The sequence below is a fragment of the Macaca nemestrina genome, chromosome 6 (genome assembly GCF_043159975.1).
Source record: "Macaca nemestrina isolate mMacNem1 chromosome 6, mMacNem.hap1, whole genome shotgun sequence".
In the NCBI taxonomy this organism is placed as follows: domain Eukaryota; kingdom Metazoa; phylum Chordata; class Mammalia; order Primates; family Cercopithecidae; genus Macaca; species Macaca nemestrina.
In genome coordinates, this window is record NC_092130.1 from 84,445,936 (window position 1) to 84,469,539 (window position 23,604).

The 23,604-nt window shown below is 37.5% G+C and overlaps 2 protein-coding genes across 4 annotated transcripts in view; one reads left to right on the top strand and one right to left on the bottom strand.

Moving 5' to 3' along the window:
* The window catches only part of LOC105484070 (endoplasmic reticulum aminopeptidase 1), a 178,571-nt gene that overhangs the window by 28,926 nt on the left and 126,041 nt on the right, over positions 1-23,604 (top strand). For both annotated transcript variants that reach the window (XM_071098679.1, XM_071098680.1), the window contains exon 2: positions 4,945-5,063. The gene's annotated coding sequence lies outside the window, so the exon portion shown is untranslated. The remainder of the gene's footprint in view (positions 1-4,944; positions 5,064-23,604) is intronic.
* The window catches only part of LOC105483993 (endoplasmic reticulum aminopeptidase 2), a 59,450-nt gene that overhangs the window by 26,748 nt on the left and 9,098 nt on the right, over positions 1-23,604 (bottom strand). For both annotated transcript variants that reach the window (XM_011745114.3, XM_071098677.1), the window contains exons 4-13: positions 20,624-20,758; positions 18,162-18,282; positions 15,085-15,239; positions 12,189-12,302; positions 11,104-11,235; positions 10,742-10,873; positions 7,377-7,445; positions 5,926-6,101; positions 2,920-2,999; positions 1,716-1,899 (exon numbers count right to left, since the gene is read on the bottom strand). In XM_011745114.3, coding sequence (XP_011743416.2) covers positions 1,716-1,899; positions 2,920-2,999; positions 5,926-6,101; positions 7,377-7,445; positions 10,742-10,873; positions 11,104-11,235; positions 12,189-12,302; positions 15,085-15,239; positions 18,162-18,282; positions 20,624-20,758 — 1,298 coding nt within the window. The remainder of the gene's footprint in view (positions 1-1,715; positions 1,900-2,919; positions 3,000-5,925; positions 6,102-7,376; positions 7,446-10,741; positions 10,874-11,103; positions 11,236-12,188; positions 12,303-15,084; positions 15,240-18,161; positions 18,283-20,623; positions 20,759-23,604) is intronic.

Below are 23,604 nucleotides of genomic sequence, written 5' to 3' on the forward strand. Positions count from 1 at the left end.
TGCAAACAAACATAATAATACACAAACTTACATTCTGCCTTTTTCCCAACTTCACATTATTTGAAATGTACTTTTCTATGTTGTCACCTCCTCTTCCTATTCATCTCATGACATTTCAAATAATTTGTATTAGATAATACTAATAATGTTAACAGCTGACATTTATTGAGTAAGTACTGTACTTACTGCTTTATCTTCATTACCTGCGCAATCCTCCAAACCCTGTATGTCGGATATTATTAGTAATAAAGTTTTAAAGCCTGGAAAATTTAGGCTTAAAAAGGTTAAAAAAAAAAACTTGCCCAAGTTCAAAAAATTAGTAAGTGAAGGCATAGCACTTGAAATCTTCTGTTTTCATATAAAATTTGTATTCTTAACTTCATTAATCTGTTTACTTAGTGAAGAAAAGATGATTGGTTTTCCACCAATGCATCAATAACTGCACATTTCCTCCTGCTAAATTTAGACAATCTTAAGTGTATAGGCTAGAAACAGCAAAAAAGACTTCACAACTACCTAAAAGATTAATTTGCTGAGTTGTCAATATTCTCCATTTTTTTCCTAGTCTTGCATTGTTAATCTGTCTTCTCTTCAGTCTGCTCAGAGCTTCCTCCTTTGAGCAGCCAAGCCTCCTTCAGCTAGCAATAGCCTGCTTCTTAGCGCACCTTTCATGCATTCACTCCTATGTAGGATGGTGTTTTTCCTAATTTTGGCTTCCAATGAGCTGTGCCTCCAAGATGTTCCTGAGACCCATGGGACTGAGGATTAAGCCTCACTTTCTCTTTTCTTTCTAACTGAAGGATTCTAGTGTACCAAGAAACTTTGTTTCAGAGATGTCTTGCTGGTCACTGTCACTCAATTTGACCTAAACAAGCTTCCGAAAGAAAATTTTATGCCACATTGAGTAAAGTGAGTGTGCATCACAGTAATTCTCAGAATAGAGAAAGCTTACAATGCACAATATACTTCCTGGTCCTCAATTCCCTCCACCCATTGGTGATCTTGTGACCCAATTCATTCTACACATTATTCTGTTGATGATACATAGAAAAGGAAAGAAAACATTTTGTCCTTCCAGGAAAGTCTAGAGAGGAATAAACGCAAAGAGCCAATTATTACTTCATTTCCCTACAAACTTCATACTAATTTCTCCAGTGTAAGTAATGATTAGATTTCATAACAACCCATTTAAAATTGTAAAGATTAAGCCTATATTTGTACTTTTTATTTAAGAGATTACACAAGTATTTGGTGTAGCAGCTACTATCATAAATACATTTTAAATGTGAGGTCAAAAGCTCAAATACTTAGAGAGTCCACACTAAGTGAATGAAACAGGCCATTTGGGATATTGGTGCTTGGGAGAAAGTAGGCCTGGCATAAAGGGAGTTTGGCCCACTGCACTCTCCTTTATAGCTATCCTGTGGCCCACAGGATAAAGACCCACAGTTGCCAGATATCATTTTTAAAAGATTCCAGGGGTCAGGATTTTTAGGTAAGGTTCTCCACATTTTAAAATATTGGATTACATTTATAAACACAGTGTGGGTCAAAATATGTTATTAGTGGGTAGCCTTTGGACTAGTGTTACTGTTTGAATTCCATTCAAATCCATATCAAATGAATGACCAATGCTGAACATTCAGTATTGAAGTCTAGCATATCTGGTTACGGATCAGTTATTTCCCATGAAGTCAGAGGAAATGTTGCCTTACCCAACTAGCTGAAACACATCATGAATCAGACCTATTCTGTCCTTAGGTCTGAGAAGTGTGTGGTTCTGATTCAGCTGTGTGATGAGTTGGTCCCATCCATGACCCTCATAGTGAACAATGTAGTAACCATTTGAGTCCACATTAAATTTCACCCAACTGGTCTTTTCAGGTAAATCCAGAGTATCTAAGAGGATAAAATTGGCATAGGCATTTTATTAGTAACATACTCATTCAGAACATCTCCACAACTGTTAGTTTTAATCCAATTACTTATAAATCAATGGGAAGATGAAGTTTGGGGAGAGTCATAATGATATTCATTTTCATAGTTCACTGGATGATTTCTTTTGGGAAGATGGTCTTATTAAATTAATAAATAAGTTGATTCATAGGAATAAGACTGCTGAATTTGTTCTAAAAAATTATCTATGCAGGTCTAAGAGGCATGCAAGGGCCCAGTGAGCCAGATAACTAGCATGATGGGAATTTGGCTTAATTTGATGATATCCTTGTCTCAAGGTTTAGTCACTAGTCATTGAAATATGTATGTGTAAATAGGTGATCCATTTGTTCATTTTAGTAAAAGAAGGACTCCAGGTTAAGCATGACTTTGTGATGGAAAACCTCTCAAATTGTATTAAAGTGTTTAGAGGAAAATTAAAATTATACTATGTATTTTTAATACGGCATATATTATACTAGAGAGTAAAATTACATTATAATATTCTCTCAACAACTTTGTGAGGTTTAGTCCTTATTCAACATAAGATGAAAAAATTGAAGCTCAGGATGAGTTTGTAAATTTTCTTAAGGTCACACATCTAGTAAGTGAGAGAGTGAGGATTTGAATCCAGAAGCAATCAATTTTAAAGTATATGCTTTTCTCCACTGAACATTTTTTGCCTCATCCATAACCTATAAAAATAGATTAGTGTGTATTATAAGACATAAGATGAATTTCTGTTATTTCTTGATGTAAATAATCTATCTCTAAATGATAAAAGCACGAGAGAACTTCCCACTGAATGAAAAATCCAGATTTTCTTTCTAAAAGAGTTATTTTAGTAACATATGGATAAATGAAAATTTCCCTCAAATATAAATCTTTTATTATTAGATTTACTTATTGTATCTTTCCTTCAAATAGCTCAACACATGTTTAATTTCAACATTGAAAGACCTGTTTGGCTAATTAGTTCATTACCTGTCTTTGATTTTAGAATGTGTCTGTGGATCACATTAGAGGAACTTGTGGAGTAGGTCAACGGGATATGCCACAGGTACCTATGACAGGGAGTAAAGACAATTACACACCAAAAGAATACTGCTGTGATTTTTCACATTGTCAGACTCGGACAGACTGTAAAAGGCACCTAAGTACCCATCATCCTTCATACCCACAGTGGTCCTATAAATTTTATAGGCTAAGACTAGCATATCCTTAAGTATGCAAAAAATTATTCCATGATAATTATAAAGCAGCAGCCATATCTACCTAGTTGAATTCTGCCACAAATAATTGTGTCATTTGCTGTCCTAATCTCATATCATAACAAATTCTGCTGTTTGTATGAGAAAGAAAATCCAATATTCCTTTCACAGTTTCAAAAACTGCCAGCCTGATGCTGATTCAAATAACTAAACCAAAGCTGTAGGGAAAGCCCTTAAGAGGTAAATAACTTACTCCAGTATGATTTTCTACTTATGCTTTTGTTCAACAGTACTACTCACATCCAACCTCTCAACTGCTGAATGACTGCAAATAAATAGTCAACAATACTACAGCTCAGGATTTGTAGGAGAGCTAAGTGCAGAGAGCAGAAAAGCAGAATGGGTTAGAGGAAAAGTTCCCAGTTACTTTTCAATGGCCCTGCTGTAGTAAAGAAGAGAAATTGGCTATCTTTTTCTGATTAACTTTCTAGCAGCCTCTAGAATTCATTTCCTCTATTAAATCAAGTCATGTTAGCTATAATAATCCTGCACATGTAAAATCATGTGCTTGATAACACCAACAGGTGTAAAGCAGACAGAAGAGTAACTGAGATCTTTACACAAAAAGGTAAAAAAGGCCAGGCGCAGTGGCTCACGCCTGTAATCTCAGCACTTTGGGAGGCTGAGGCAGGCAGATCACTTGAGGTCAGGAGTTCGAGACCAACCTGACCAACATGGTGAAACCCCGTCTCTACAAAACAACAACAACAACAACAACAACAACAACAACAACAAAATTAGCCAAGCATGTTGGTACGTGCCTCTGTAATTCTAGCTACTTGGGAAGCTAAGACAGGAGAACTGCTTCAACCCAGGAGGCCAAGGTTGTAGTGAGCCAAAATTGTACCACACTCCAGCTTGGGCAACAGAGTGAGAATTTGTCTCAAAAAAAAAAAAAAAAAAAAAAAGATTGAAAAAAACTCCACATAGATGTATTTCTAAGACTTAATTGATTGGGATCCATCAGTGCAGCTTGGCTCCAGAAGAGAAGGGATTTTTCCAAATAAACACATCTGGGGCTAGAGAGAGGGAGAGTAGCACTTCATGAGTTTGGATAGCCATGAATTAGCGGGCCATCATTTTACAAGAATTGTCTAAATACTGCCCCAGAAGGAGGAAAAATACAGATTATTGTAGTGGATCTTTGTTATTCTGGGTCATCCACAGTTTTGAACTCTCTCATCACACTTTGATAAGTTACAAAATTGTGAGTCCTGCTTTCCCAATAATGAAGCAGACATTAAATTATTCAGCCCTGTTTACCAAGCTGCAACTTGTGTAAGCTCTCTGAAGTTCAGACTTCAGAACAACACACAGAAAAAATAGAAGGATGCATACATAAGAAGTGGCATAAGAGTTGGTTCCACTGGATTGGAAATGTGTAACTGATTAAACAAACCAGCCCCAGTAATTTTATATGTCAAAGATCTCTAATTGTTTCTGATTTCCAGAAAAATTCTAGCATTGACAGCTCAGTTCTTAGAAAACAAAATTATCATCATAAGAACCAGAAATGGTTCACCTGGATTATTTCATTTTAAATTAACCTCATTCATCTTATTAACAGAGCTAATAGTGAGACAGAGTAGGAAGGGGGCTTAGCTTCAATTCACTCCCACTAGAGCATTCTTTCCTGTATCCCCAGTGATCACAAAACCTACACCACTACCTCACTGATGCCATAATGTTTGAATCATGCCTCTTAATTTAATGTTTGAACCATTCCTTTTAATTCCAGGAGCTGGCCTTAGGAGATAACCAAGGTCATGGAGTGTCCTACTTAGGGAAGGAATGCTGACCAACTGATTTACAGCCTTGTTGCTTCTGGCCAGACTACCAGGTAGCCCGTTACTCAAGGTAATTGTAGCAACCAGGTAATGCTTATCTGCCTACCTTATCCTTTATGTGCTTTGACCAGTCCAACCTGCATACCCTACCCCTGATACCTATTCTTTTGCCTAATGAAAAGGTTCTACCAGCTCTTTTTAAAATGCCAGTCAAGGAATTCTCTCTCTCTCTCTCTCTCTGTCTCTCTCTCTCTCTGCCTCCATTACGTCTGGGCATAAGCTCAAATGAAGCCTTCTCTGGGAAAACTCTTTTGGCCTCTTGTCAATTTCTATTGCATTGACGGCCCAAGAACCGATGGTTAGTAGCAATAGTTCAGAGAAATGTTTACATTGTGTTACTTGATTTCAGTAGTCTTTACTAGGTTTTTTTCAGGATGGGCTGGTGAACAAGATGACAGTGTGTTTAATTGGATTTGCTTTTACTATTACTCATAACATCATATGTTTTAAGACATTATAGTTTATTACTGAAAAATGAAAGGCAACAGGAGATCTTAGCATCTAATTTATCACATAGGGGATATCTTTTCTCCGATGATAAGAAGCATTGTTGTCATACTTCCTAGGTATAGGCCAGTCACAAAGCTTATTAGGGCCCAGAAGTCAGTGCATTATGACATAAGTTTAACTAACCACCATTGGCATTAGAACTGGGGTTCTCAAGGCTGATGGAATCGCTAAGAATGGTGCTGCTGAACAAAGAAGTCTGGGTCATATGAAGCTCTTTAAATCTTATCAAGTCTACTTTAGGCCTTCGATTCCTATATGGAACTAGCCTCCTACAAAGTTGCCAGAGGAGCTGAGAGAAAGCTAGGGAAATGATGAGGAAACTGAGATGAGATAAGCTAGACCTAAAGAAGAAAAGCAGCCACCTCTCCTGCAGGGCCCTCCATTCAGGGTCCTCCTGGAAAACCCCCTGGAGGAAGCGCTCCTGTTGCAGTCGGAGTGAATGTCCATCTTGTTTAACCACCAGCAGGGGGATTCCTTTCTGGAGAGTCCACGTAGTCATCATCTCTTTGACCTCTGCATTTTCCCCCAGAAAGGTGAGCTGAAATGACAGGTGACTATGATAACTCAAGAGAGAGGAGACAACCCAAAGACAGAGGGACAGAAACTTCCATCTCCTTGGATGCCAGAAATAAGGCTTGGGGAACAGAAGACTCGGGCTGCTATCTCAGGGAAGGGCAATCCAGGCAACTGGATGAGGGATGGCTATCCCAGGGCTGCTCTCTGACAATTACTTGAATTGAGGGATATATACAGGATTTCCTAGGGTTAATATATGGCAGGAAAAGCCAGTGAAAAGGGGGTTGAGACTGGAGTCTCTTTCCTGCCCCCTTTCAAAAACAAATAAACAAAATCAAACAAACAAACAAAAACCCTCTAATAACAGTAAAATCCAAGAGGAGTGGTATAAGAGGGAAATATCTGTCTTTAGGGAAGCTTTAAATATTTCAACAGAACAATTTTATATCAATAGAGGTATAGTGAATGGAGAACAAAACCTCTGGCTGCTGCGCTTCTAGTCTGGGTTTCCGATCACTGGATAATGCTGAATCTTCCTTTAGAAAACACAATTTAGGGCTGGGTGCAGTGGCTCACGCCTGTGATCCCAGCATGTTGGGAGGCTGAGGTGGGCGAATTGCGTGAGGTCAGTCTGGCCAACATGGTGAAACCCTGTCTCTACAAAAAATACAAAAAAATTAGCCAGGCGTGGTGGTGTGCACCTGTAACCCCAGCTATTCGGGAGGCTGAGGCAGAGGAATTGCTTGAACCAGAGAGGTGGAGGTTTCAGTGAGCCGAGATTGTGCCACTACACTCCAGCCTGGGCAACAGAGCAAGGCTTTGTCAAAAAAAAAAAAAAAAAAAAAAAAGAAGGATTAACATGACTCTTTTTTTAAATAAAAAGTTTTCCTTTTTTCCCCTGTGATGACTGACTTTCTTTTCTCTTTCCTGTAGTGATTCTATAACTTTCCAGAAGGAAAAAGAAAAACATATACTGTATTTCCAAACCTAACAGCATACTTATTTTGGCATTTTTCAGAGCTTAAGGGATGCCAATGCAGTAGTAACCACTCAAAAACATTTTGAGCTGATTTTTAGCTAGCAGTGGGGTTGTGGAAAAGCTGAACTATAACAATAAAAATGTAGTAGCAACAGCATCATCCCCCTAAATATCCCAAGCATTTCCCCTTCAGTTTTGTTTTACAGAAAATTGTGGGGACTCTTTCTCTCCAGCGTTTAAAAGGGACAGGTGGGCTACTCACTCCAGGTCAGGCTATTCCACAGATCTCTTCTACTCTTTGACTCTCTTTATCCTTACCATGTTACTTGTCATCTTGGGATCCGAATGACAAACTCCACCAGATGTAAAATCACTTTCTAAACAACTCTACAAAACAAGAACAAAAGAGCACTGCCATGTAGGCATCATTACTTGGCTGAACATGCACATTAGCCATGGATGCAGACATTTATTAAAAGAGCTGTATGAAATAATTCATCCAGACATGATGCACATGAAAATGATAAAAGAGGCATGCTTGCAGTGACCTAGGATAGAAGTTCACAAAAGTTATTTATTTGTGTTATATATATGCATGTGTAAAGTTTCCTTAAAAAGTTCAATAAAGTCAGTAACTGTTCTAAGGAAGAATCAATTTGTTGAATTTTCTATCCAATTCTTGTCTTTCCCTTAAGAAAGAGAAGGGTCTTCATTATGCATGTTACACATGCCCCTATTTAGCATGTAGGCAACTCTAGTACTATTAACTCTCCCCTGACATATTGCAAGTTCTTTGACAGTAGTGGAAACACCTTTGTTTACCTGGGTATTCCTACAGTGGCTATCACAACAGCATGTGATGACTGTACAATATTTCGAACTAACTGGGAATAAAAGAAGAATTAAGAAAAGTACCAATTTGGCAATCAACCTTGAATAACCAGTAGTTAAGGGCAACTGCAAATGAGAAAAAAATGAAGTATGTGCTAAGGCTCTCAAATGCCTTTAAATGATCTTATGAAAAATAACAGCAAAGAATTCTTCTCATTCTCAAGTTGCTATTGGCATGTATTAGAATTGACTTTATGTGACACAATGATGGGCAAGATATTTTCAGTAATTTATTATTTTAATACTACAGGGCCCTTTGGTATCAGAAGGGAGTTGGTTAAAATCTAAGACCTTTAGGGGAAGGTTGATGGGGGACTTTTCTTATAACTAGGAAGTAACTGTGATACAATTGAAAGAATAACTATTGGACTTGGAGTCAGAAGACAAATTTTAAGTACTGATTTTCTCACTGACTTGGTGACTTTGGGCAAATCTCTCCCTTAGTATCAGTTTTCTCATCTATAAGCATGGAGTAATGATGATTACTTTATCTCTTGAGATGATTATAAGCATGATGTGACAAAAAATAACATGGGAATTTATACTGCTGTACTAAAATGATCTGGTAACTGCTGGCCACATTTTCTTTCTAACTCCCACTCTCTACTGCCAGCATGCACACCAAATGATAGATTCTTCCGTGTTGGAGAGGGGCTAAACTGATGTCTACAAATATGCATACATGCACACACATATAGCAAGGGAGAGGGAAATGGAGAGAGATGAGAGAGAGAAGCAACACAATACTTGGTGTTGAGAAGCTTAAGCGGAAGCATGGAGAAAGAGTGTCTGGATCACTGACGGTGGGTGATGGAAATGGATAGTAAAGAGCGTCTTTATATGTTTTTTGTTTGTTTGTTTGTTTGTTTTGTTTTGTTTTGAGACAGAGTCTCACTCTGTCGCCAGGCTGGAGTCCAATAGCGTGATCTTAGCCCATTGCAACTTCCACCTCCTGAGTTCAAGTGATTCTCCTGCCTCAACCTCCCGAGTAGCTGTGATTACAGGTGCGCCACCGTGCCTGGCTAATTTTTTTTTTTTTTTTTGTATTTTAGTAGAGATGGGATTTCACCATGTTGGCCAGTATGGCCTCGATCTCCTGGCCCCATGATCTGCCCGCCTAGGCCTCCCAAAGTGCTGGGATTACAGGCATGAGCCACCACACCTGGCCTATAAGTATTTTTATAAGTAAGAGCTATGTATTTCAATATGCCTCAGGATTTTCAAGAAATGCAAGTAAAAAATTAGAGCTGTGAAATAATTGTTGGTTGTTGGATTTTGTTTCTTTAACCACAAAATCACACATCAATTGGACCATAAGGGTGCTTTATAAGGGCACAAAAACACCAAATGAGATAATGAACATGAAAGTCCTTTTTATTCTTTAACTTTGATTCTTATTTATTATTAATTATTGTTGTTATTATTATTATTAATTATTATTATTATTATTATTATTGAGACAGAGTCTCGCTCTGTCACCCAGGCTGGAGTGCAGTGGTGTAATCTCGGCTCACTGCAACCTCCAGCTGCTGGGTTCAAGTGATTCTCCTGCCTTAGCCTCCCGAATAGCTGGGATTACAGGCAAGCGCCACCATGCCAAGCTAATATTTGTATTTCTAGTAGAGACGGGGTTCCACAAATTGGCCAGGCTGGTCTCAAACTTCTGACCTGAAGTGATCTACCCGCCTCAACCTCCCAAAGTCTTGGGATTACAGGCGTGAGCCACTGTACCCGGCCATGAAAGTGCTTTTTAAATTGTAAACTGCTGCACAAATATTAAGCAATATTATTACTGTCCCTGGGACACAAGTGCTTATAAAAAAGAAAGAATCTCTTCTGTCTACAATGACTTGGGGTTCTTCTAATTATAGGTGTGAGTTCTCTGGGTCTAATGGTTCTATAAAAAATTATTTTCTTTGCAGTTGGAAATTTTAAAATATTTTAATAATTATTAGAATCATCTGAATTAACTGAATTTTTCTGCTTTGCCTTTCCTATGATCTACATGAATCCCAAAGACAAAGAGACCATGAGTTCTTTAATCAATCATTAACTACTTGTTAATCACTATTACAGGATCAGCACATGCTAGGTGCTATCACATTTAAAAAAAAAAGACTAGACACAATTTTTGTTCTTAAGCATATTATCATTATTGAACTAATAAAAACAATAAAAGAGGGTACTATTATGTGGAACAGATTATAAGTGCACTTCTAAGAATTTAGCAGACAGGCAAACGAATGAGAGCTGGAACAGTCTGTAAGGAGGAGGTGAAATCTCAGCTGGATCTTGAAAGTTGGGTGGCATTTGAATTGTTGGAAAGAAGAAAGGGCATTTCAGCTAGTAAAGGCACTAGAAATATAGGCACAATGATCCAGGGATTGAGCAAGATTTCTTCTTATGAGGGAGAAGATTAGTTTTGCTAAACAAATAATATACATTGGGGAATATGGTTGACAACCTTAAAATTTGCCAGAGATTAGGTGCTATACAGTAGAAATGACAACATTTTAAAGATTTTGGATCAAGGCAACATAAAAATGTAGGATTAGCCATAGAAGAGAAACCAAAGAAAGTCAGGTCAAATAGTGAGCCCCTGGGGCCACTCCAGCATGACAACCTACTGTGATGTTAGAGGAAAAAGGGAAGTGCTGCCTTCTATGGACCATGACAACCTAGCAAGCAGAATAAATATGATTGACTGACAATATATAACTATAAACATTCACAATTATTCTGTTACTTTCTAGATTAAATAACAGTCTACTGTTACCCAACATATGACTTACATTTGACAGACTGCTCCACAAATCATCATTCTTAGCATTTCTATAGCTGAACTTCTTTAAGTACTGAATTATTCCTTTCTGGAATTTCTCCTCACCCAGAAAATCCTTGAGCATATTCAAAATACAAGCTCCCTTTAAAAAAAAACAAAAGAGTTGAAAAAAGAGATAAAGAAAAGGGTAGTATGGTATGTTTTTAAAGGAAGCTTAAATTTTATGGAACATGTGTGATGTCTGAAAAATGAACAAATAAAAAGTGAAACAAGTAGCAAAAACTGGCACCAATGACCTAAACTGTTGATTTTATAGTCATTATTACATTTCTTCTGAAAGCAGAGCTTCCACCTGCACGTGATATTTACTACCTTGTTATAGGAAACTTCATCAAACATTTCCTGTATTTGAGTCGGAGTTTCTGCTGGTTTGGAGATAGGGCGGGATGAATTCAATGAATCTTTTGTAATTACTTCAAAACACACATTCAAAAAATGGTCATCCTAAACAAGGAGAAAAATGTTTAGTTTTAGTTTCTATTTGACACTGTAAAAGCAATAGAAAACACAGTAGGTTTAGTAAGATGTTCTTAGAGGTAAGATTTCAATCAATATTTCTTAGAAGATGTTTCTTTTCATTTATGTATTCCCCTTTCACCGTTTCTCTACTTTAAAAAGATACAAATCCAATATTCCTTCCGACATTGCCTGAATGTTTACCATGTACCAGCCCTTCAATACAGAAATAAAATAATGGTTTCCATTTACTGAATACTTGTTATGTGCCTAGACCTATCGTCTGCAATCCTGTCAACACCTCTGCAAGGGAGATGTAGTATAAGCATGTTACACGTGAGAATATATAAACCTTTGGCATTAAGCCACAAATTCAGTACTTACACCATAACAAGAAGAGCCTAAGTTTGAATCCATGTCTGTCTATAGTGTACTGGACTAAATATAGATCCTAAAGACCTCATTAACCATTACTAACCACCTTGATATGCAAATTTGTATAGTGTTCAGATCACTATATTTGTTTTTAAAAAAGACATGCCTGAAGAAATCCCTTCACACATTTTGGGGGAAGCCAGCAGACCCTTTAATGTTGATTTCAGGTTACATGCCAAGAATTCTGTATAGTACCTAGTAGCCATGGGCATTCCTGTGCGGATGCATACAAACAGTGTATACAACCCACATACACAGCTCTACATTTGTATTAGTTTGTCTTCTCTGTTTACAAACTTTGGGGTGACAGATTTATGTTGATTGTTTTCTAAAACTTTCAATGTTTCCTCCAGTTCTGTGATCTGTTTCATGTATCAAACAAAATGCCGTATGTTCAAAAACCACAACATTATGTAGTTTTTCTCTTTGACATTAACTTGAAATTTTAACAGTGAATTGATGATTCTTTACACCATATAGTATGATACACAGAATTGTGAACTTACAAATTGCAGCTCTGGATATGTAGCATTAACAGCAATAAGTTCCATGTAATTTGCAAAACCTTCATTAAGCCAAATATCATTCCACCATTCCATGGTGACCAGGTTGCCAAACCACTAGGAGATAAAAACTCAATGTTACTAGAAGTTAAACAAATAAAAGTTATTAACTTTAGCAAAAAAAAAAGTTACTAACTTTTTTTATTACTTAGGATCTCTCTTCTCCCTTTGCTACCCTTTTCTCTTTGTACAGTTTTCTTCTACTGATTTTCTTGCCTTCTTATTCTCACCACCACATTTTTGCTTGATTTTCTTTTTTCTTTTTTTTGTATGTTCTCAATGCTCTTAACTCTTCGACTTTCATTCTATCTGCCCAACATTTCCTAGCGATTAGATTTAATATTAAGAAATAAAATGGAACACTTTGTGGAGGTATTTTTTTTTTCCTGCACAATAAGAACAATCTCATCTTGTCCTTGATATATGATGATGTTCAAGGGAAAAATATAAACCCAAGTGTCCTGGGTGAAGTTATATTTTTATATTAAGTAGCAAGTACTTAGGAGAATCATAAGAATTCATTTAGGGCTCTCAGATTGTTATATAATATTACTGAAGAGCAAATTCTGTTGTTAGCCTCTGCCCCTGACTTACTTCCATGGGCCACTAGAAACAATAAAGGTCTAAGATTTAAAATATATACAAATAAAATAAAAAGGATGCATAAAGATAATCGACATATTTACCCTTTACCTATATTTGATCTGTATTATACATTTTAAATATTACTATTCTTTTATATGCTTTTATATTTTATTTATTTAGTCTGTATGCCTAATACTGTACATCTAGTGTATGTCTCTAAAATTGCAATCTCTAGAAGGACCAAAGCTTCAACAATAAGATTCTAAGATTCAGAAGAGCCTGGTTATAGTTACAGAACAGAAAATTATAAGTCTGTAGCTTCTAGAAACCGTTTAAGCACTATGCCTTTTCTGACAGCCTTCAGATTACTTTACAAGTGGACACCAACTTTCTGAAGGGCATTCATGGAAAGGGAGAGGCGTTTCCTCAATTTGAAAACTGGTGAATATAAGAAGTACAGGATAAACTGACTCTGGTCACTTCACCAGTTAGTAAAACTAGTTTATTTATTCATTCAGTAAATACCTATGGAGAAACTACTGCATTCCTGGCACCATGCCATATGTTAGAAATACAAAGATGTATATAATATAGCCACTGCCTCAATACAAATGATGGAGGTCAACCAGTAGACAAATAAATACAGTAAAGCAGGTGCTAAGATCAATGTCTTTGCCAGGGACAGAGGGGATTCTAGGAGGAAATAAACAGTTTTGCCAGGACGATGTTCATTTCCTGAGCCTTGCAAATAGTACTCAGGTATGTTGAATATCAGGTACCAGGAGCAAAGGCAGAGTGATACAACCTGTCATGCTCAGAAAATGGCAGATAATCTTGGATGGCTAAAGTTTAGGTGTAGGCAAGAGATGAGGCTGGAGAGGTAAAAAGGAGCGGGGTCATGGGGACCTTGTATGCCAGTCTAAGACAGTTGGCATTGGAGAATCCTTGCCAGGATTATGCACAGAGTGACATGTTAATATGGTCATCAATGAGAAGACAAAAAAATGGGGGCAAAAATTCCAGTGCTGTTTGCTGCTTCAGCACTTGACTGCATCTCCGTGGAAGAGAAGCTATTAAAGGGAGGGCCAGAGGGAGCGTGGAGCCTCAGAGGTAGAGCTCACAGAGCACTTCCCTACAAACAATGGGCAGAAAGAGAGAAATCCCCAGACTCAGTTAAGTGCTTTAGAGCTCCTGGTGACTCATGATCAAAACACCTAAAATGAGCCAGTGGGGAGATTCTGAACCAGAGGAAACAGCCCATGTGTTCTCGAAGCACAGTGCTGAGCATGGCTCTCTGTGTAATGGAGTATTTAGTTCACTGGTTTAAAGAACAAGTCATTATTGTGGTGATGATAAAGGATAAAGTTAAAATGTTTTAAATAACAGATTTTACCAGATTCTACAATGGAATGGTATTTGCCCACTTGGTGAAAGATAATTTTGGTGCCTTTAATAATTTACTGCATTACTGAGAGTTTTCAGAAATGAAAGAGGGAATAGTCTGCAATCTCTATAGACCTAGCTTTACAATTCCACATTTGTAGGTAATACAGTGTTGATACATGGCCCTAAGATATCTTATTCCGTAAGAAACAGTAGTATTTCTTGTAGATGTAGTGGCCATTGTCATCATCATTAATAACTAATACTTGTTGAGTGCTTACTATGTGATCTGCACACTTTCCCTATCCATAATCCTCACAACAACTTTATGAAACAGAACTGTTATTAATTTCATTTTATAGATGGGGACATTGAACTTCAGAGAGTTAGGTAATGTGCCCAGGATCATCAGCCCATCAAGTTTCACTTGAAGTATTTCATTATGGCCATATAAGCACAGGTTCCAACTGAAGGAAGATTGATTTTGCCCTAGATTGGAATGTCAGAGTACCAGGGGATATAAGGAGAAATATTTTTAGTAGAAATCTTTATTTGTAAGGTTTCCAATTCTGTGCTTCATGTGTCTGTATAGTCACTTCCCTTCTTTTCCCAAATGACATTTGAAGGCTTTGCTTTGAAAGGTTTTAGAGGATAAATTTAATGGCTACTTCTTGTGATAAAATTCCAGCATGCACACCACAGTTCAGAGACTGAGTACTCTGCTACTTGACATGTTGTATTAGGTTTGGTAATCTCTAAGTTCCCCTCTAGAGGTAAATGAGTTGATTTATTTTGTTTCAGAAAGATTGGTGGTGTTCTATATAATGTTATTTTGAACTGATATCGAGATAATGTCTTGAGTGCCAAGTACCTGGTGTGCCAGTTCATGGGCTATGACTTTGGTGACCCACAGTTTATCAGAAGCAGAAGAGGTCTTGGGGTCAAAAAGCAGTGACGTCTCCCTATATGTAATGAGGCCCCAATTTTCCATGGCTCCAGATGCAAAGTCAGGAATAGCAATCAAATCTAAGAAATAAGAACAACCACAGTTGATTTTTATGGCTCCCACACCAGAAATAGAATTTGCTCCCTGCTCAAATACACTATGATCCTTTAAGTATATGTAAGCACACTTTTTGAAAACATCAAGAATATCTTAACATTGACAGAGTGTCTTATAGTTGTGCTGAAAATAATCAGTGCCCATTATCAAGTGGAATAAGTTGTACAAAGAGTTTTGTAGATGAAGTAACATATTGACATTTAACCATTTTCTTCCTGAAAATGCTGAACTCTGAAAATATTTTGGGTGCCTTACCGCCAAGAAAATAATTTATTTAAAAACAATCATTGTATTTTATGTTAGTACTGCTGAAAACTTTAAAAAAAGGTATAAAATAATTTCTAATATGTTTGAGATTCATCAAAACATATAATGAACTCATTTCTAGAAAAAACAAAAAGATACATGATTTTAATTTCAGGAGAATACCTCTTATGGCCATCTCTATAGTCAATATTTTGATTGATATTTCTAGCACATACAGCCTCTATTATGAGCACATGTCCTTCTAAGACAGTAGAAGAAAAAAGCTCTGGGCAGCATTGATTCTTTCTGACTTCAATTTCCTTTTCAACACTGATATTTCCTCTACCTCTTAAGAAAGTGTCGTGGGGGGGGGGAAGTGCAACCTAATCATCTTTAAACAACTCAGGTATAATGCATTAATTTGCATTATGTGTATGTGTGTGTATATATATATACGGTATATGTGTGTGTATATAATATATATATACCTGTATGTGTGTGTGTGTGTGTGTATATACACACACACCTGTATATATATACACATATGCACATATATATATACATAAACAGGTATATGGATATGTGCATTGTTTACTATCCTTTGCTAATGATTTCACGTAAGCTAAAAAATTTCTGGCTAATATTTAGTCTTTGAATTCTGCTAGCTAAAATGTTCTGTTTAGCTGGAAAAAAAAGATAATTTTTTAAAAGTTCAAAATGAACCAAGTCACTTGGCTTATAATTACATTGTCTGGAGTTAATACTGGTTAATTCTAGTAGATTAAAAACAAGTATACATAACACAATCAAAAACCAAATTAGCACTAATAAAGATTAGTATTCATTAGCACTTCAAATGTGGGAATGACTTTTCTTCTAAATTGCGTTGCTGATTTTATAGTAGTGGGACTTACATCTGCTCTATTTTTTTCTTAAGCTGCATGTTTCTTCTCTGTTAGTCTTAAAGGTATTTCATATGCTCTTTAAGACTGCATTTTTCAAGAACATGCATTAATATGGTTGATGGTTGTTATTAATCTTTCCTTGACTTTTGACCTAAAGTACAGCAGTGAATTATGTATAAATGGGATTTAGTATATCTGACCTAAAGGGTATGTAGAATCTGCAGGTTAATAATAGAGTAAGACTCAGGAACTATCGAAATAAGCGCCTGGATATAGCTTTTAATTTTTTTAAGCCTAGAACTGTATGCCAATTGAGGGTCCCTTTTAATTTATGTAAGGAAAATGCATTGGAGTTGGGGGCAAGAGGTGAGAAAGGACAGGATAAGAAGTATATCCTAAATTCCAAAGGAAAAAAAATTGTTTTGTCACTATCAGAAACCCCAAGCACTAATCTTTATATGTTATGAAACTTTCTTCACAGTTTTTATATGCTCTACAACAGGGGTCCCCAACGCCGGGGCCGCAGACCAGTACCTGTCAATGGCCTATTAGAAACTAGGCTGCATGGCAGGAGGTGAGCGGTGGGTGACAGAGCATGACTGCCTGAGCTCTGCCTCCTGCCAGATGAGCGGTGGCATTAGATTCTCATAGGAGCATGAATCCTATTGTGAACTGCTCATATGAGGGATCTAAGTTGTGTGTTCCTTATGAGAATCTAATGCCTAATGCTCTGAGGTGGAACAGTTTCACCCAAAAACCATCCCCCCAACCTTCGTGAAAAAATTGTTTCCACAAATCTGGTCCCTAATGTCAAAAAGGTTGGGGGTCGCTTCTCTATAACATTCTAAAAATAACGTTTTTATTTTTTAAGATACAAAATTAAAAGCAAGATAGACTATGAGTATCATCTCGTGTAAACACCTACTACCACACCCAGATGATCTGTTTCCTGCAATTTTTTTTTAATCTGTTCCACAGTCTTACCATCCAACCTCAGTGCCCAATATAGATAACAGATGGAGGCACAGTTTTCAGTTCTCTCTCTACATAAACTTTTGATAACTTTTATAAAAGATTGCTGACCTTGTACAAATAGGGTATAGCGATTCCTCCCGAAATCCCTCTAATTCTAATATGCAATGCATGCGCGCGCGTGGGTGTGTGTATTTTTAAATGGAAAATCCATTCTCTAATCAGTGCTGCTGGGGCATAGAAGAGCAGCATGATGGGAGGTGTGTTTCCCTCCCATAGAAGAGGAACATAATGGGTGAGAGCCTTGATGTCCGCCACAGGGAGCCACAGCATCACTGTGGTAGACAAATATTCAAAAAGCTTTCCTGTGATGAACTCTTGGACATATAGACCCTTATTTTGAACAGAACAGTCACTGTTTTCCTTCTCTTTTTCTCCCCATCTCTTTCCAGGGCCCTCTACCTGGCTTCCGTCCCAGCCTCCAGCGTGTGCCCTTTCTGATTGGCCTGGGAAAGAGTGCAATGCAGATATGTTAGCATTAAACCTGATAAAAGAATACAGAAATGATCCACACTACTGGGGCATCTCGTAAATATTTTGTTTTCTATGATCAAGAATCATCTCTGAGGAACAAATTATTTTTTCCTGGGCTAACTGAATTCCTCAGTGCTCATTTAAGTCCCACAGAAAGAGAAAGAGGGAAGAAATCAAAGCGAGTTCTATGAGCAAAAATGAAGACAATAATGTGGAATTTGAACATACCCAGTTTGGGGAGTGGATAGTTGATATCAAAGTACTTTTCATAAAAATCAAGTAGCTTCAGTGACGCCTGCAAAGCATAATGTGTTTGATTCCGTTTGTCTGGGGATGCATAGATGGACACCTGGGAAATGTGGATCAGAAGAGGTTTTTGAATGACAGCTCCCTGGCAAAATTCCATTCCTGATAACCCTCTCACATAGAAAAGCAGACTGCATCTTTTTAAGAAAGTATTAAGATACCATTAAGCATGTTGTCAATAAGGATAAGAGTTTCTGTGACGTATTAAAGCAAGTCAGTCTTGAAAATTACAAACACCCTGGATCTTCTATTACAATCCATTTCCTCAGTGCTCATCTGTAACTTTCAAATCATATTAACCCATCGTATCATAACCCAAGTATATCATAGAGATGAATCCACTTGAGTTCATCTCTATGATATACTTTAGCACTTGACAACTAGCTTTCCAAAATAATGACCACAAACACAATTCAAATAAAACATAGGTTTCTTCTAGACCTACGTAGGGAAGCCATGAAGAATTTATTGGATCCGCCGTCTGTCAAGTTTGCTTTAAACTAAGAAATGCTCAAATATGTTCAATGGCTCCCCCAAAGAAACTAGCTATCAAGTAGAAAAAATAGAATTAGATTCAAATTTTATTGCCTTCCAAGTATAGGGCTACTTTTATTTCATGACCCACTTTTACGCTTTGAATTAACTGAAGTCCTTCAAAACTTTTATGTGGAGAAAATGTAAATGGCCACCATTATTTTTTGACAGTTTACCAGGCACTGTGCTGAATGCTTACACATAAAATCTAATTTAATACTTGCACCCACTCCATGAAGCAGGTGCCATTTTATAGATGAAACAATAAAAACACATAAAGATTTAGTAACTTGCTCCTGATCACCCAGGCTGAAAGTTGTAGAGCTGGGATGTGAATCCAAAGAGGCTGACAGGAACCTGTCCTCTGAAGTGCCATTCACCTCCTGCACATCCATGTCTATGCATATATATATATAAGTGCAGAGGTGCCATGATGTGTATGTGTAGCTACACAACTCATATATCTGCCTATTCATAAACATAATACGTATGTAAATTGTAATAGATATTTTATACCGATTTTTTTTTCTTTTTTTTTTTTTGAGACCAAGTCTCACTCTTGTCACCCAGGCTGGAGTGTATGGCGCGATGTCAGTTTACTGCAACATCTGCCTCCCAGCTTCAAGCAATTCTCCTGCCTCAGCCTCCTGAGTAGCTGGGATTACAGGTGCCTGCCACCATGTCTGGCTAATTTTTGTATTTTTAGTAGAGACAGAGTTTCACCATGTTGGCCAGGCTGGTCTCAAACTCCTGACCTCAGGCAATCTGCCAGCCTCGGCCTCCCAAATGCTGGGATTACAGGCATCAGCCACTGTGCCCGCCCTATACCCATTTTCCAAAGCATTATTTTATAACTCTTTAAAGATGTTTTTATGTCTATAATTTGGTCCCTTGGGATAAGAAGTTCTTTTTTATTTATTTAATGTGTCCACTGATGTTTGCAAATATTTAACTACAAAGATAATCATTAGGTATTGTAAGTTTTTGCAAACAATGAAGACTCTAAAAATTATAAAGACCTTTTTCATTGAGGGAAAAAAGTTAAAAAAAACAGTGGGAAACGGTCGGGCACGGTGTCTCACGCCTGTAATCCCAACACTTTGGGAGGCCAAGGCAGGAGGATCACCTGAGGTCAGGGGTTCAAGACCAGCCTGATCAACATGGTGCAATCCCATCTCTACAAATAAAAATTAGCCAGGCATGATGGCCCGTGCCTGTAATCCCAGCTACTCAGGAAGCTGAGGCAGGAGAATCGCTTGAACCCAAGAGGTGGAGATTGCAGTGAACTGAGATTGCATCATTGCACTCCAGCCTGGGCAACAGAGTGAGAATCTGTCTCAAAAAAAAAAAAAAAAAAAGTGGGAAACCATATACATGTCCAAAAATAAGATGCTGATTTTAAAATCCTTATTAAACATCCATGAAATATTAATATAATATTATTTAAAATTTTTAGTGACATTCAACTTTTATGGCATATTTTCATGAAAAATGGGTTAAAATAGTCAATATACTATTTTGCAAAGGGTATATGTGTGTGTATGTGTGTGTATATATATATACACTTTGAAAACTACCTTTACATATATGTAGTCAGTAAATACTATTACTATGTACACCCGTATATGCTGACATACATATAGAAAATATTTGGAAGGCTTCCATTAATATTATCAGTAGTTGTATCTTGGTGACAAGACTATGGATGATTTTTAATTTAGTTTTTTATCTGTCTCTTTTTGTAATATAAACATAATACTTTGATAATAAGGAAAAACATGAGAAAATAAAAGTTCATTGCTCTCAGGACACTTTTCTGCACTGCGTAGAAAATTAGAACTCAGTCTCACCTTGACTCCTGATGAGGTGATGCCACTCACAGAGTGGAAATCACAAACAATGTAGGCTACAAGGTATGTACTCATTTTTACAGTAGTTTCAAAGTGATCTTCCAAAAGACCTCCTTCAAGTTCAATTGTCTTAACCTACAGAAACGAAAAGGAATAATCAGTACTTGAAAACTGGAGTATTTCACAACCATGCCTATGACTTATGTCAAGTGAGTTAGAGGCAAGCCTGATACTCTAAAGGACAATCGATGACCTCCTAGGAGAGCAATGGCCTCTCCTAGTATTCTGTGGCCTCTCTTACCTCTATTGCTTTTACCCTGGCACTCTGTTGAAGACACAAAGCCCTGCTTTTGAGATCCCCAAAGCACAAAAATGCCAAATCTCATTTTGTTGATTGAAAGCACTAAAATATTAGATATTTCTGTTTTCTTAAAATGCAATAATCTCCAACCCTGCATCAATTCAACTTCTGGGCTTTTAAGTAAAATGCCAGATAATGGCGCCTTTCCCTTTGTTGTACAAGAAATACACCTCTGTGGAAAAAGGAAACAGGAAGTGAAACTGAACTAGAGGCCTCACATTGTCTTTTAAACCTCTTATGTGGGTGTGAGGTTGGTGTTATTTCTCAGGTGAGGAAACAGAAACTCAGAAACGTTCACAGAATTGTTGGAGATCACATGGCTAGTTCCACGGTAGGACCAAGATGTGGATGGTGACCAGCGTGTGATTTCAAAGATGATGCTCATTCTCTCACTTGCGGCATGACAGCTTGAGTCATGGTCTTATTTTATCTTTGCTTCATTGATTCAGCAATGAAAGCAATCAGGCCAAGGAGGTCATTAGTAATTTAAGCTTCTGCCCATCTCCTGAGGAAGCAGAAGCTTTTCAGCCTGCAGTCTCGTCAGCTGCATCCATCAAGATCACTGGGTAATGACTAAATTCCATCTTCATTTGGTCTGGGCAGCTTGTCTCAGAGATGGTCTTCACCATAGTACAATACCCCCAAATACTGAATGGGTACAGATTCAAAAATCTGAAAACATTTTCTTCAAGCTAGTCACAACTCTTAGACAGGCTCTTCCCCACCTCTATCCCTGAGCCCTTTCTGGGAGTCAGGCTTGTGATGATGCCGACTGCAGCTTATTAAGCATATTTGACATGTTGGAGAAGATTACAGTTTGCTTTGGTGAGAGAAAATAGCTTGAAGCATTATCATAAATTATCTAGTCTACTTCGATGGCAAATGTTTTTGCTATTAAATTCTACAGACTTAAATTTTACTGAATTCTATTTGAAATCTATTTCTAAGTTCCAATAAAGAAGAAGGTACTGACCAAATACTCTAAGAAAGGTAGAAGTATATACAGGGCTGTACTTTTTTAAAACTCTATCCAGTAGAATTATATACAGGGCTGTACTTTTTTAAAACTCTATCCAGCAAATTAATTTTCCCCAACAACAGTCTCTGTTTTTAGGAATCTGATTCAACCAACGTTCTCTGGATATCCACTCCCAGCAGAGGAGATGCTGTCTTATGGTGGGGACTGAGAGCTAGGGTATTGGTGGTCTTCTGACCAAACTCAGCAGCAAAACCATTTAGTCAAGTGTGTGGAGGGGTTACTGGTGGAGGGGTGAGGCTGTGAGACTATGGGGAAATCAGTCTGGGCTACTAGAAGGCTGATGGCAGAGACGGTTAGGAGGCAAATGGGTGTTTGCTATGGTTTATTCCCCCCAGATGAAGACGATATAGTCCATGGAAGCTGAGTTTTGTTCAGAAACCTGGAGTGACCCATGTAGATTAACATTGCCCTAAATGGACGTGTATGGAGTATTAGTGTAAGTTCTTCCGGGATGGTGATGTAAGCTCCAAGTACAAAACACTGGTTGCTAGACAAGGATTTAGCTATTTTCTCAATACCAGCAGAACTTTACTGGCATAGTAATTGTCACCAGTGAGTATGTATTTCCTTAAAGGATGAAAGAGACAAATAAGTGTCCAAAAGATATGCTGCCTCTACTAGCACTTGGGTGCCTCCTCGCTTCTCTTAAATCCTGCATTCTTAACTAAGGAAATTGAGAACTGAGTGTGTATTGTTTCTTCCCACCAGACTATATAACCCAGCTTAGGTGCTACAACAGTTATCTAGAGAGTATGATTGTGACATTACTTCAGTTCTCCTTTTTTGACTAACCATGCGAGCCTGAGTTGGTCAATGTTTATAAGAAGCAGAATGTTAAATCAGTATTCGCTGAAAAGGGCATGATCCAGCGAGCTGCTGCAGTCAACTGGGCAAAGTAGAGATTCAAGGACCTTAGAAAATATTTTCAAAGTGTTTCCTTCTTTTCCTTGAACATGAGAAATTACTGGAGATTTCTGAGATATAAATTTTAAATTCTAGCATAATAATGATAACAGCAATTTATGTTTGCATTCTATTTTTTATGAAAAGGGCTGTGTTTTTACTTTACCCACCATGATTATTCAGATAAAAAATTATATCAATAAAAAACTTCCAGGAAAGCTACTTCAATGGTACACTGTCTTGAAATGAACATGCTGTTGGAAAGATGTAATTGTGTACATGAGTGATGTCCTAAGTTGTATCAAAGTAGCAAATTGTTGCTACCTGAAAATGAAGGGCTAATTAAACTGCTATCTAGTACAATCACAGAAAAACTGAGCTATGGGTCCCATGGAGGTTTGCCACTTTTTCCTTTGGTCTGCTCTGCCAGTATTTCAAAGCAAACGTCTTTTCCAGCAGTAAGTAGAAATCTGGGGAGATGCAGCACCTAGATTATGGGCTCATTTCTCTCCTGCATCTGTAGAGGCAGAGAGGAAAACGGGCGTGCGGCCACTTGCTGGCTGTGGATGACCTGCTGCCTCCTGTGCTCCACCTTTCTGAAGTGCTGTCAGGAAAGCTTCTATTTTTGTTCTACTTTCCAAGCAGTGTTACAGAAATATTTTACATTTTGTTCAACAG